Source organism: Cervus elaphus, chromosome 18 (genome assembly GCF_910594005.1).
Source record: "Cervus elaphus chromosome 18, mCerEla1.1, whole genome shotgun sequence".
Lineage (NCBI taxonomy): Eukaryota > Metazoa > Chordata > Mammalia > Artiodactyla > Cervidae > Cervus > Cervus elaphus.
The window spans coordinates 105,343,567-105,355,954 of NC_057832.1; the positions used below are offsets into that span (position 1 = coordinate 105,343,567).

At 34.5% G+C, this 12,388-nt stretch overlaps 1 protein-coding gene and 1 long non-coding RNA gene across 3 annotated transcripts in view; one reads left to right on the forward strand and one right to left on the reverse strand.

Moving 5' to 3' along the window:
- Positions 1-12,388, forward strand: part of NUP205 (nucleoporin 205) — a 97,889-nt gene that overhangs the window by 11,371 nt on the left and 74,130 nt on the right. For both annotated transcript variants that reach the window (XM_043871621.1, XM_043871620.1), the window contains exons 4-11: positions 442-586; positions 970-1,129; positions 1,538-1,766; positions 4,246-4,410; positions 7,666-7,841; positions 10,124-10,240; positions 10,446-10,583; positions 12,152-12,302. In XM_043871621.1, coding sequence (XP_043727556.1) covers positions 442-586; positions 970-1,129; positions 1,538-1,766; positions 4,246-4,410; positions 7,666-7,841; positions 10,124-10,240; positions 10,446-10,583; positions 12,152-12,302 — 1,281 coding nt within the window. The remainder of the gene's footprint in view (positions 1-441; positions 587-969; positions 1,130-1,537; positions 1,767-4,245; positions 4,411-7,665; positions 7,842-10,123; positions 10,241-10,445; positions 10,584-12,151; positions 12,303-12,388) is intronic.
- The window catches only part of LOC122673773, a 68,939-nt gene continuing 59,764 nt past the window's right edge, over positions 3,214-12,388 (reverse strand). Inside the window, exon 3 of the long non-coding RNA XR_006334823.1 lies at positions 3,214-3,338. This is a non-coding gene — a long non-coding RNA (uncharacterized LOC122673773). The remainder of the gene's footprint in view (positions 3,339-12,388) is intronic.

Below are 12,388 nucleotides of genomic sequence, written 5' to 3' on the forward strand. Positions count from 1 at the left end.
TTGGAACCAGTCTGTTGGCCCATGTCCAGTTCTAACTGTTCTAACTGTTGCTTCCTGACCTGCATATAGGTTTCTCAGGAGGCAGGTCAGGTGGTCTGGTATTCCCATCTCTTTCAGAATTTTCCACAGTTTATTGTGATTCACACAGTTGAAGGCTTTGGCATAGTCAATAAAGCAGAAATAGATGTTTTTCTGGAACTCTCTTGCTTTTTCGATGATCCAGCGGATATTGGCAATTTGATCTCTGGTTCCTCTGCCTTTCCTAAAACCAGCTTGAACATCTGGAAGTTCACGGTTCACTTATTGCTGAAGCCTGGCTTGTCCCCTTAAACCCTGGGATTTCATAATGTCTTTGAACTGAGCATTGGTATCATGATTTATGTCACAGCCTAAAAACATACATGTTAACTTACTAAATTATTTCTCAACTTCCTTTTCTAGGAGAGCACCAACAGCCACATTTTCCTGGCCTCACCAGAGGATTAGTAGCTGTTCTTTTATACTGGGATGGAAAGCGATGCATTGCAAATTCCCTGAAAGCCTTGATACAGTCCCGACGAGGAAAGACATGGACCCTTGAACTCAGGTCTGTTTGCATGCTAGTATTTCAGGGCTTAAATAGAAATTGCTTGAAGAATTATAATTTTAGAAACAAAACTTTCTCTTTTGTATGTATAATTGAAGTAAAGTGTATAGTAAGTTGAGTAATAAACCCTCCCTTATTGTGCTGGGAATAACACAACAGTTTAAATCTGCTTTATTTCATTTACAAATGAAATATTACTCAATTATTTATGGTTAGAAGTTTACTGAAACACAGTGATCTGAAAAGAATGAAAAGAGCTAGATTATAACTCATCGTGCTTGTTTCCAGTTATCCAACATTATTGTCAAAAGAGTATTTGCTATATCCATGTGATGAGGAAGTTTAAACACTATAGTTCATTGTAACTTGATTTTTTATCACAGTCCGGAGCTGGTTTCCATGACAACACGGTTTACTGATGAGCTGATGGAGCAAGGATTGACTTACAAAGTTCTTACTCTGGTGTCACAGATTGATGTTAACAATGAGTTTGAGAAACTGCAGCGTGAGAGAGGTTTGGGCAGTGAAAAACATCGAAAAGAGGTAAGTGTTCAGTGTGTCGGTTCACAGTTGTCTGTGTCAAATCTTGAAGGCAGAAAAGTCATGTCAGCTAGAACATTCTTCTAATACATGCGTAGGAAAATTATAACATGGTGAAGTGTGGTCAGTTCATGAAATTGACTTGCACTTGTTTCAGCCTCTTTCTAGTCACTATGTGCCATGCTAGCACTTTTTCTAGAATGAGGCCTTTAAGAAATTGGTTATCCTGTAGAGGAAACTGGAGTTAGGATTTGTTCAGAATTGCAGAGTTGAGATTTTAGGGTCACTTATGGATTCAGATACATTTATTTAGTTCACCTTTATAATAGATAGTTGACACTTTGGAATAAGATCAGGCTTCATAGTAATTCATTTATAATGATAATCATTCACCTTCACCTTTATTTCTAGGTTTCAGATCTCATCAAGGAGTGCAGGCAGTCTCTGGCGGAAAGCCTTTTCGCCTGGGCTTGCCAGTCACCTTTAGGCAAAGATGACACTCTCCTCCTTATTGGACATTTGGAAAGAGTGACGGTTGAGGCCAATGGCTCGTTGGATGCAGTGAACCTGGCTCTTCTTATGGCGCTTTTGTACTGCTTCGATAGCAGCTTTATAGAAGAAAGCACAGAGGAACGTGATGGTAGTGAACTTTGTATCCACTAATACATTTATTTAAAAAAAATCAGGTTTAATTGTGGAGATGACATTTAAGAATGGTGACATTCGAACAGCTAGACTATAAATTGTATATTTTATTCCTCTGTGTGTAATTCATCCATATTTGGATATTTAGATATAAGATCACATTTTGAAAGTAATTTCAACCGTGTTAGATGTTTCTTTTATCGTTTGGGATTTTGAAATGGGAAAGTGGCTAAAGGATTTGCAATGTTTTTGAATTATGCATACATACTTTGGCCACCTTATGCGAAGAGTTGACTCATTGGAAAGGACCCTGATGCTGGGAGGGATTGGGGGCAGGAGGAGAAGGGGACGACAGAGGATGAGATGACTGGATGGCATCACCGACTCGATGGACATGAGTTTGAGTAAACTCTGGGAGTTGGTGATGTTGAGTAAACTCTGGGAGGCCTGGCGTGCTGCGATTCATGGGGTCGCAAAGAGTCGGACACGACTGAGTGACTGAACTGAACTGAACTGAATTTGCTTGTTTTTTATTTATTCATATTTTAAACCTTTCATTCTAAGGGGGGATGACTATAAATTTTAGTAACATGTCATCTTTGATGTTGTTTTCTGTGAAGTAGGTAGAATTTCTCTTGCTAACCTTGTAAACAGGCTTCTCTGGTGGCTCGGCAGTAAAGAATCCATTTGGCAATGCAGGAGATACACGTTTGATCCCTGGGTTGGGAAGATCCCCTGGAGAAGGAAATGGCAACCCACTCTAGTATTCTTGCCTGGGAAATCCCATGGAGAGAGGAGCTTGGCAGGCTACAGTCCATGGGGTCACAAAAAGTCAGATGTGACTTCGCGACTAAACAACTTAAACAAAAACCTTATAAACAGTTATTGCTTAGAGCTGAGGATCTTAAAAATGATTCTCACAAAGGAAGATTACTGCTATTTAATGTCATGCATGCGTGCTAAGTCACTTCAGTCATGTCTGACTCTTTGTGACCCTTTTGACTGCCAGGCTCCTCCGTCCATGGGATTCTCTAGGCAAGAATACTGGAGTGGGTTGCCATGCCCTCCAGGGGATCTTCCCAACCCAGGGATTGAACCTGCTTCTCTTATGTCTTCTGCCTTGGCAGGCAAGTTCTTTACCACTAGCACCCCCTGGGAAGCCCATTTAATGTCATAAATATTTATAATTATTCCAACAGTTTTCCCCTGTCCGCTTTTGATTGTATCATCCCAGTTTGCTTTCATTAGATATGTGAAGAGAACAGAGGTTTCCCATTCGTCTTTGGAGATCATCCTTAGCCGTTAGGAAAGGCTTATTTAAAACACAGCTATCCCGTACCTCCAGTCAAATTGTCAGGTGACACATCATGTCACATCACAAGCAGCACCTGTGCTATATTATTACATTGTTGAGTTGCTCTGTCGTGTCCGACTCTTTGCAACCCCATGGACTGCAGCACGCCTGGCTCCCCTGTCCTTCACCATCTCCTGGAGCTTGCTCAGACTCATGTCCATTGACCTGTGCTACTCATAGGAATGCTGCCAGTTAATGCTTTGGTCAGATTTCCTGTATTGAATGAAATGAAGCACAGAATTAAGTGGATGTTGGCTGTGTTAATGGAAGTTTGTAAGCTGAAACTTTGAAATGCTAAATAGAATGAATGCCTGGGAAGTTTCATAGGTTTGGTATTCATTTAGGGTACTTATTTTGATTGTCTCGTCTTAATTACTTGCTGATCTTTCTGAATATCTTTGTTAACGGGAGAAGTGAATTACTAATTCATGTATAATAGTAGATATAAACTTTAATAATACAGAAAATTAAAGAAAGTGTTTTTCCTGGTTTAAGGTTGGAACCACTGAACTGGTTATTCACAGAATGACATCAAAACAAAATATAAGAAAACAATGAAGTTAAATAAAATTCGTAGGTGATCAGTGATGTTACCCCCTATTTTAGATTTATTTGGGATCTTGTGCTTTTTCAAAGTACCATAGTATAATTGAAAATACCTTAATTATTTGGTTGTTTCATTTATGTTATAATCAGACTAGATGCATGCTTGCAGTTGGCATGCTTTGTTATGGTCAGGGTTTTCTTTTTAATATTTTAAATTCAGGCTGTTATTTAATCTCGTAAAAGTATCTTTCTTTAGTCTTTAATATTGGTTTATATTTTGGAATTTGTGCACAGAAAAAAATGACTGGCTGTTTAACTTTTTTCAAATTTGTTAATAGAACATTTACCAAAAAATCACTGCAAGTAGTGAAACTAAAATTTAGGGTTATTGTCATTTCTTTCATTTTTAGTTTGTGTACAGTTGTTACAATAGTGTTCTTATTTCTAAGATTCATGTTTAATTAGTCTTTTTTTACAGAAATTCTCTGACTTTCTTATTCTTAGATATCATTCCTACACATCAAAAGTGGAAATTTTCTCTGCTTTTTGGTACAGTGTCTATTTTTGTTTTCAGATATGATTCACCAACTTCCACTGTTGACAGAGAGGCAATACATTGCAACAATTCACTCTCGCCTTCAAGACTCACAGCCTTGGAAGCTGCCAGGGCTGCAAGCCACAGTGAGACTTGCCTGGGCCCTGGCCTTGAGAGGGATATCTCAGCTGCCCGATGTGACAGGTAAACTGATTGTAGGTCATTTTCTTATGAGAAACGACGTATCTGCTTTTTATAATATTTCAGAAAAGGTGTGACATTTGACATGTCTAAACATGAGCCTAGGAAGATGCTTAGAGTTGTGATGAATGAATCTTTTCCTTTTTTTCTTGTCTCTCAGAAACTGTTCAAAAATTTTTTTCTCTTTCTTGTAGCTAGTGATAATTCTCTTTTAGCTTCTTTTTTTTTAAGAGTTTGAAATTTGAAAATGACAGTGTAACATATATATATATTTTTTAACTTTTTCTTCTTGGGTTTGTTCATAGACATATTTTTCTCACATTGTGTCAGATTAAAAACTAGTATTAAAAATGCAATGTATTAGGAGGTATTTGGTTCAGTCAGTAATGGATGTGGAATTCTGACTTCTAACAATGTTTTCTACTGTAGCATATCCTTTTCTGCCATGTGTGTTCATGTAATTATCATCATACTAGTGGTTTACTGTAACAGGATGAGAAATAAACTTGTTGTCATTTGAAGCCCCTGAAATTGTCACTTCTGTAGGTTTTTATGGTAAATTTGGAAAGGTTTTATTAAGATTTACAGTCCATGGGCTTCCCAGGTGGCACAGTGGTAAAGAATCTGCTTGTCAGTGCAGGAGACACAGGAGACGTGGGTTTTTCATGGGTTGGGAAGATCCCCTGGAGGAGGAAATGGCAACCCACTCCAGTATTCTTGCCTAGAGAATCCCAGGGACAGAGGAGGCTGGTGGGAGGGCTACAGTCCATGGAGTTGCAGAAGTGGGAAACGAGTGAGTGACTGCATTCACGTCAGTTTTCTAGTTTTATAGTGTCAGCAGATTCCAGTATCTTATAAATTGTGTGATTCCAGAACATTTTGTTCACTAGTCTCATGCTGTTCCCAAGTGGGCTGTGAAAAAGCTTTTTTTGTGTTACACAGTTTTCTTTGGCTGAGTGTTTTTTATATTAAAGCTGATAAAAGGCTAATTAGACATTTACATTCATGTACAAATTCTGTTTTTTAACTATGCCTCTTCATTTATGAGTCTTATTTCAGTACTTTTTGGGCATAAAATGACCCTATGTGCTTTTAAGTAGCTATGTGATAGTTAATTATATTCATATACTGTAAATTACTGTACCATTGCCCTAATCTTGGGAGGCACATAGAATATGCTGTACCTCACTACTGAATAGTAGATAAGAATAGTCTAGAAATCTGGACCTGGTTTCAAATCCTAGATCTTTGGCTACTCAATCTCTTTGGTTTTGCATGCTCATATCCTTTCATAATCTTTGAAATTAGAGGTATTATAATGAACATTTTGAATACAAATTTTTTTCTGTTAATTTGTATTTTAAAAATTACTAGAAAAAATGAATAAATTATCTTATATTGCAGAAATGGTCGTTTCTTGAAATAATCCAGACAAATTTTACCAAGATCTGAATTTTGAAAAATTGCTTTCTACTCTTTATTATAGACTTCTGTAAATTTTATCAAATGTGTTTATTACATTATTTTATAAAAGTGTATTTTGAGTTTTATTAAACTCTAAAATTTTTGTATATTGTTTTGAGACATTAAAACTCATTTTACATTACGGTATTAGTGTACTTTATTACCTAAGTAGTCTTTAAAAAGTAGTTCTTAATTCTAGTATTTCTGAATTCAAGTGACGACTTGGAACTAATTATCATTGTTATTATATGTTTAATTAACCATTTCAGTAATTATTAATAGTAGTAATAACAAATAATTAAGAAACTATTTTGTTCTCAAGGAATTTGTATAATATGGGTAGATATACAGGCTTTATTTCAAAATGCCAAACAGCACATAAACAAAAAAAGAAAAAAACCAACCAATCTCTTTTCCTCTGGTTGAGAATATCCTGGTTTATATCTATTCCAAGGCATTGAAAATGTACCTTAAGTAGCAGATTATATTTGGTCTCTATGACAGTGAAACAGAATAAGCTATTTAACATTTATTTTCCAAAGCCAGATTACCACAAAATTACCTAGCAGTTTTATATTTAAAGTTTAAAAGAACTGAACAGCAATGTAGTTTTTGATGGAAGGATGCAGCATCACCCATGATATACTTTTACTGAAAAAATGGAATGTAATTAATTAAGCTGCTCAAGATCAAACTTAGCAATATTTAGTGTAACCAGAGGAAAAGGAATATAGTAACTATATTACTGGGATGCAATGCTAACCCACATGGTGGAAAATGCTACAGTATAAGACTTAGTTTTTTTCAGCAGAATAAAGGGCAAGAGGAAAATGAAAAAGATGTAAGAGGAGCCTACAGATATATCAGTTAATTGCAGTGTGTAGACCTTATTTGGATACAGATTCTAACAAACAAATTGCCCTAAAGAGAAGAAGCAAAAAGACAAAACTAAAATCTTTCATAACATTTATGGGACAGTTGTAAATTTAACCACTGACTGGAGTTTTGATATTGAGTTATGTAGCAAAATACTAATGGCATTACATATGTGGTTTTTTCCCTTTTTTTTAAAGTGCCATTTTGAGTTGTATACTTAGAAGTATAGTGTTAAATTGTCTGGTATTTGCTTCAGTCTAAGTGGAGAGGAAGAATGCATGGCGATCTAAATGATATAAAGTTAATCGTAAATGGTTAATATTGTAGCTATTGTAGGGGATGTGGAGGTTCATTATACTTGTTTTCTCTTTTTTCACTTATCTGTTTAAAGTTTTCCAAGTACAAAGCTAAAAATATTACAAATAGACCACTTTGTCTTTAGGTTAAGATTTATTTAGTTTTTCCGTTTTTGCTACTTGTTTACCAGATTAATAGAGTTGCTTAAGTGGCCATGTTTTTGATTTTCACTTGTTGACTGAAGACTTTTGCTGAATGATCCAGTTCATTTCATTGAGATTAAAGCCTTAGCATCATTTAAACTTGTTAATATTTTGATAATAGCTTTCTGACTACATTTGTGTTACATCATACATCTGTTAAGTATTTATTTATTTATTTTTTATCACTCTTAATGTTACTGTGAAGAGCAGATGGTTTTCTAATGCACTTTTTTGGTAGTTCTTTGGGGTTTATTAGTCAATTACAGTTACACACTGTCTTATTTTGTGTGTAACTCAAAATATACACAGACGAAGGGTTGAGAAGAGATCTGAATTTTGAACTGTCAGGAGAATATTATGAAGTATTATAATCTAGTAACTTTTCCTCCATGTGCTATTTTTCTAAATACATTTCTAGCTCTGGCTGAATTCACAGAAGCAGATGAAGCAATGGCAGAGCTTGCAATTGCTGACAACGTTTTCCTGTTCCTCACTGAATCTGTAGTGGTGTCAGAAAACTTCTATCAGGAGGAATTTTACATTCGTAGAATCCACAATCTCATTACAGATTTCTTGGCACTTATGCCAATGAAGGTAAGTGTAATAACGTAGGGTGAGTAAGAGTGGTAGAAGATAATAAAAGACTTATTAACTGAGAACAAACTAAAAGGAAGTAATATTTGACATTGAGAGTGGTTTATAATGAGAAAGTAGGAAGCAAGTGAAAATGCTTCTGTGGGGAGAAAATTATTAACTCTGTGCTATCCTGAGGAATCAGTGTTAAGGTTGCCTTATTTAATGCTTTTTATACATGATTAGTAAGATGCATAGTGGAGAATCTTCAGTTTTATAGATAATTGTTTAAACACTTAATTATAGTGTGTAAATGGACCTCCACATAGATACAGGTAATGGGTTTAAGAAACTAATGCAAAGGTTAGTTTTTCTTTTTAATTTTTTTTTTGTTTTTTAATAATAGGGCTCAGGGGCCTTGCCTATCTCTAGCATGAGGTTATATTTAAATAAAGTGCTGGAGCTGTAGCTTTGTTGCAGAAAGGGATTCTTAGAGCCATTTCAGACAGTTCCTTCATAGCATATTTCTGTGTGCCATTTTGTGCCAAAGAAGTGGTGGCAGGAAGTAAAAGAGAGAGTAAAGTCCTATAAAACTGCTCTGTGTGTGTGTGTGTGTGTGCAAGCTTGCATGAGGAAACACCCGATATGGAGTTCTGATATGATACGTCTTAAAAAATACAAGTCAAGTGGAAAAAATACCTGGAGTGGCAGCAAACAAAGAGTTAACTGCTTACTCACGCTATAATGAATCAAGTGTTCATTGAGTTTCAGCTGTGTTCCAGGTAACTATGCTAGGAATTGTGAAGAAGACAAATAAGTAGGAGACTCATTCCCTGCCAGCAAAGAATGTATATATAGTCTAGTTGGAGAAATAACATACACACAGAGAAATATAGATAGTAACAGGAAGTAAACGAAGGTGTAGAGAGTAAATTGCTGTGTATTTTTTTAGGTTAAGGATAGCTCACTTAGACTAGAATAGTCAAGGAGTATTTAACAGATAACTTCAGACCTCATCAGCCTTGAAGGACATGATAGAGTAACATGCTAGAAATTTTGAGTAGAAATTTTTTCATTTTATATTTGTGGAAATGAAGCTTTAGAAAAGGTTAAGGCTTTAACTTTTTCTAGTTATTAGTCTAGAAGGGACTCTTAATATGGAAAGATAATGGTCATCTGGAAAGATGAAGACTGAGAGGAGTTTGAATAAACAAAATCATACATGGTTTGGATAGGGTAAGCAATGAACTTATTCACACATCAGGACACTGTAATTTTGTTAATATAATACTGTTTTTAGGTTATCTATTTTTTCTTGGATAAGCTTTGATGCTTTTTGTCTTCAGTGGATTTTTCTAGTTCATTCCACTTATCAAATTGATAGCATAAAGTTATTCCTAATAGTATACTTTTTATGTCTATATGATCTGTAGTGATGTTTCTTTTTTCATCTCTAATATTGGTAATTTGTGTTTTCTCCTTTTTTTCTTAATTAACTAGGCTAGAAGTTTATCAGTCTTATTGATCTTTCCAATGAGCCAGCTTTTGGCTTCGTTGATTTTCTTAAGTTTTCTTTCACTGTTACTGATTTCAGCTTTTATTATTTTCTTTCTCTCTGCTTGGGTTTTTTTTTTTTTTTTTTTTTAAATTTTTTTTAATTTTTTTATTAGTTGGAGGTCTGCTTGGGTTTTAATTTGCCCTTTCATTTCAGTTTCTAACAGCGGAAGGTTAAATTATTGATTTGAAACCTTTATTTTTTTCCTAATACAAGCATTTAGTGTTATAAATTTATCGTAATTACTGCTGTAACTTGATCAAATTTTTATGTTTTTGTTATTAGTCAACTTAATGTATTTTTTTATTTTCCTTGAGACTTTTTTGATTGATAGGTTATTTACAAGTACACTGTTTAGTGAATATTTAGGAGGCTAGTTTTGCCTGTTAATATTGACTCTGGTATTGGTATTGGTAGTTACTAAATAGTACTAGGAATGCTAAATATCCTGTAATGTTCAGAATCATTCAACCAGTGAAGAAGTGTCCTGCCCAAAATGTCAGTAATTGAGAAACACTATAGTTAAAATTATCTATAATGGGAATTGCATTGAGTTTTAAGATCTTAGAAATCATAGATAATAATATTGTAATAAAATTGCTGGTATATTCATTTCCATGACTAAGGTGGAGTTGATATTTAAACTATTTTTCTTTTATGTAATAACTTAGTTACCTGATTTTCTGTTTCATTATTATTAGCACATATAATAAATTTACATATGAATTGCCTGTAATAAATTTCATAGGTGAAGCAGTTGAGGAATCGGGCAGATGAAGATGCTCGAATGATTCACATGAGTATGCAGATGGGGAATGATCCCCCCATTTCACTTAGAAGGGATCTGGAACACTTAATGCTCTTGGTAAGTTGTTATATTGGATCATCATCTCCCTCTCTCTGTTACTTTTCCCCTAACTTTGGAAAAGTTCAGATCTTTTTCCCCTAACTTTGGAAAGTTTCAGGCCTAATATCTTAAACATACAGGTGAATTCAATAAAATGTAACTTATTTAAAAGTAGTTTTTTAGTTACAGACATTTTCACACAGTTTTTTTTTACACTTTGCAGATCGGTGAGCTATATAAAAAGAATCCTTTCAATTTAGAACTTGCGCTGGAATACTGGTGTCCATCAGAGCCTCTTCAGACTTCCACTATCCTGGGTTCTTATCTTGGGGTGGCTCACCAACGACCCCCTCAACGCCAGGTGAGCTCTTGATTTTCCTGCTTTTTACCTTGGAAATCATAAAAACATGAAGAATGGTATTTTCCTCATGTTACTGCTGTTCATGCAAAATGAACACTTGTAAACTTTAGGTGTTTATACTTATTTAAGGAAATGGAAACTGTTAAATTGATCTGATCATTTCAAAGTTTATCCAGTCAGCCTTGTATTAGATGCTAGCTATGTATTGAATCATTAGATGTAGGAAAGTGTCTAGTTTCTTTGTGAGTCGCTAAATAAATGTGTGACTAAATAAGTGACTAATTAAAACTAATATTTATTAGCTTATTCTGTCCTCTATAGGCATAACAACAAATATCCATCTTTCTTAGCAAGTTGGGTAAGATAGGAGAGGTACAAATACTAAAGAAAAAAGGCTTAGAAGTTATAATTAATGCCAAAATGCCTATGAGTCAGTAGATAGTGTAGGAAAAAGTTCATTTTCTATTCTGTATTAACTTTTAAAATATGTTATGCATTAACCAATCAGAGGGATTACCATATCTGTCTTCATTCTTTTGGGATTTTCTATTTTAAATGGTTTCATGCCATGTACTATAATTTTGATTTGTGCTAACAGTCAAAGGTCAAGACCCCCTTTTTTAAACTGTATTTCTTACATTTATTGTTTCACTTTTTTCCTCACTTAAAAAATATATTTCAGGGAAGGATTTATTAAAATTTTTTAGAGATTAAAATAATTTCCATTATGAAGATTTTCAAATATGGGAGAATAATTATAGCGAACACCCAGTATCTTAATTTAATAGCTGTTAACATCTTGCCGTATTTACTTCTGCTCTTGTTATTTCTATTGCTTTTTTTTTTTGCTGAGTTTATTTTAAAGTAAATTATAGGCAGCATGACCTTTTCATCTCTCATTGGTTAATATCTCTTGAAAATAAGGATATTTTTCTATATGATCATAAGATCACTGTTAAACCCAACAGATTTAACAAAAATTTCCAGAGATCTGTAACATTTCTGGTTCAGAGTTCCAGCTAATTAGTCTAAGTAATATATTTAGTTGTTGATAATAGATTTAAGGCTTAAGCAGGAGAAAAGAGAAACCTAAGAAGTGAACCTAGAGAACAGGAGTATAGAAACATGTATCAGCAAGAAGATAAAACAGTATGTTTAGGTTACGATCAAAAATTCTTCCAGGTTCCTAGATCTTCGTATTCAGTTTTACTGGGGTTTAGGAACTCTGGGTTCTAAGTGTGTCTTTGAATTTGCTGGTTAATTTTAGCTGAGTAAATTCTTCAATTGTTTTACATATTTAGAATATGAGTAGTCTTGTATTTGTGATATTTAGTTGTTTTTAAACAATGTACGTTGGGTTCACAAAGATATTCTGTAGTTCCATTAAATTACTAATGATTAACTTGGAAATGCAGTTTTTCGTAAATAGAATACAAGATTATTTTGTCTTGGGGGAAGTTAAATAAGAGTACTTAGTTTTGGTTCATATGTAGTCTACATTGGCTAGTTCATGTTGGCTTAAAGTTAAGCTATGCTTTATGTAAACTGTTGGCTTTTCCGTATTTCAGGTTGTCTTGTCAAAGTTTGTTAGGCAAATGGGCGACCTGTTGCCTCCAACTATTTATATTCCTTACTTGAAGATGCTGCAGGGATTGGCCAATGGGCCCCAGTGTGCCCACTACTGTTTCAGCCTGCTCAAAGTCAATGGGAGCAGTCATGGTAAGAAAAATCTAGATGTTTTCTATGTTTGTCATGACATTCAGTATTCTTCTACCTGTTAAAGCATATTGGTAATTTGTGCTGGG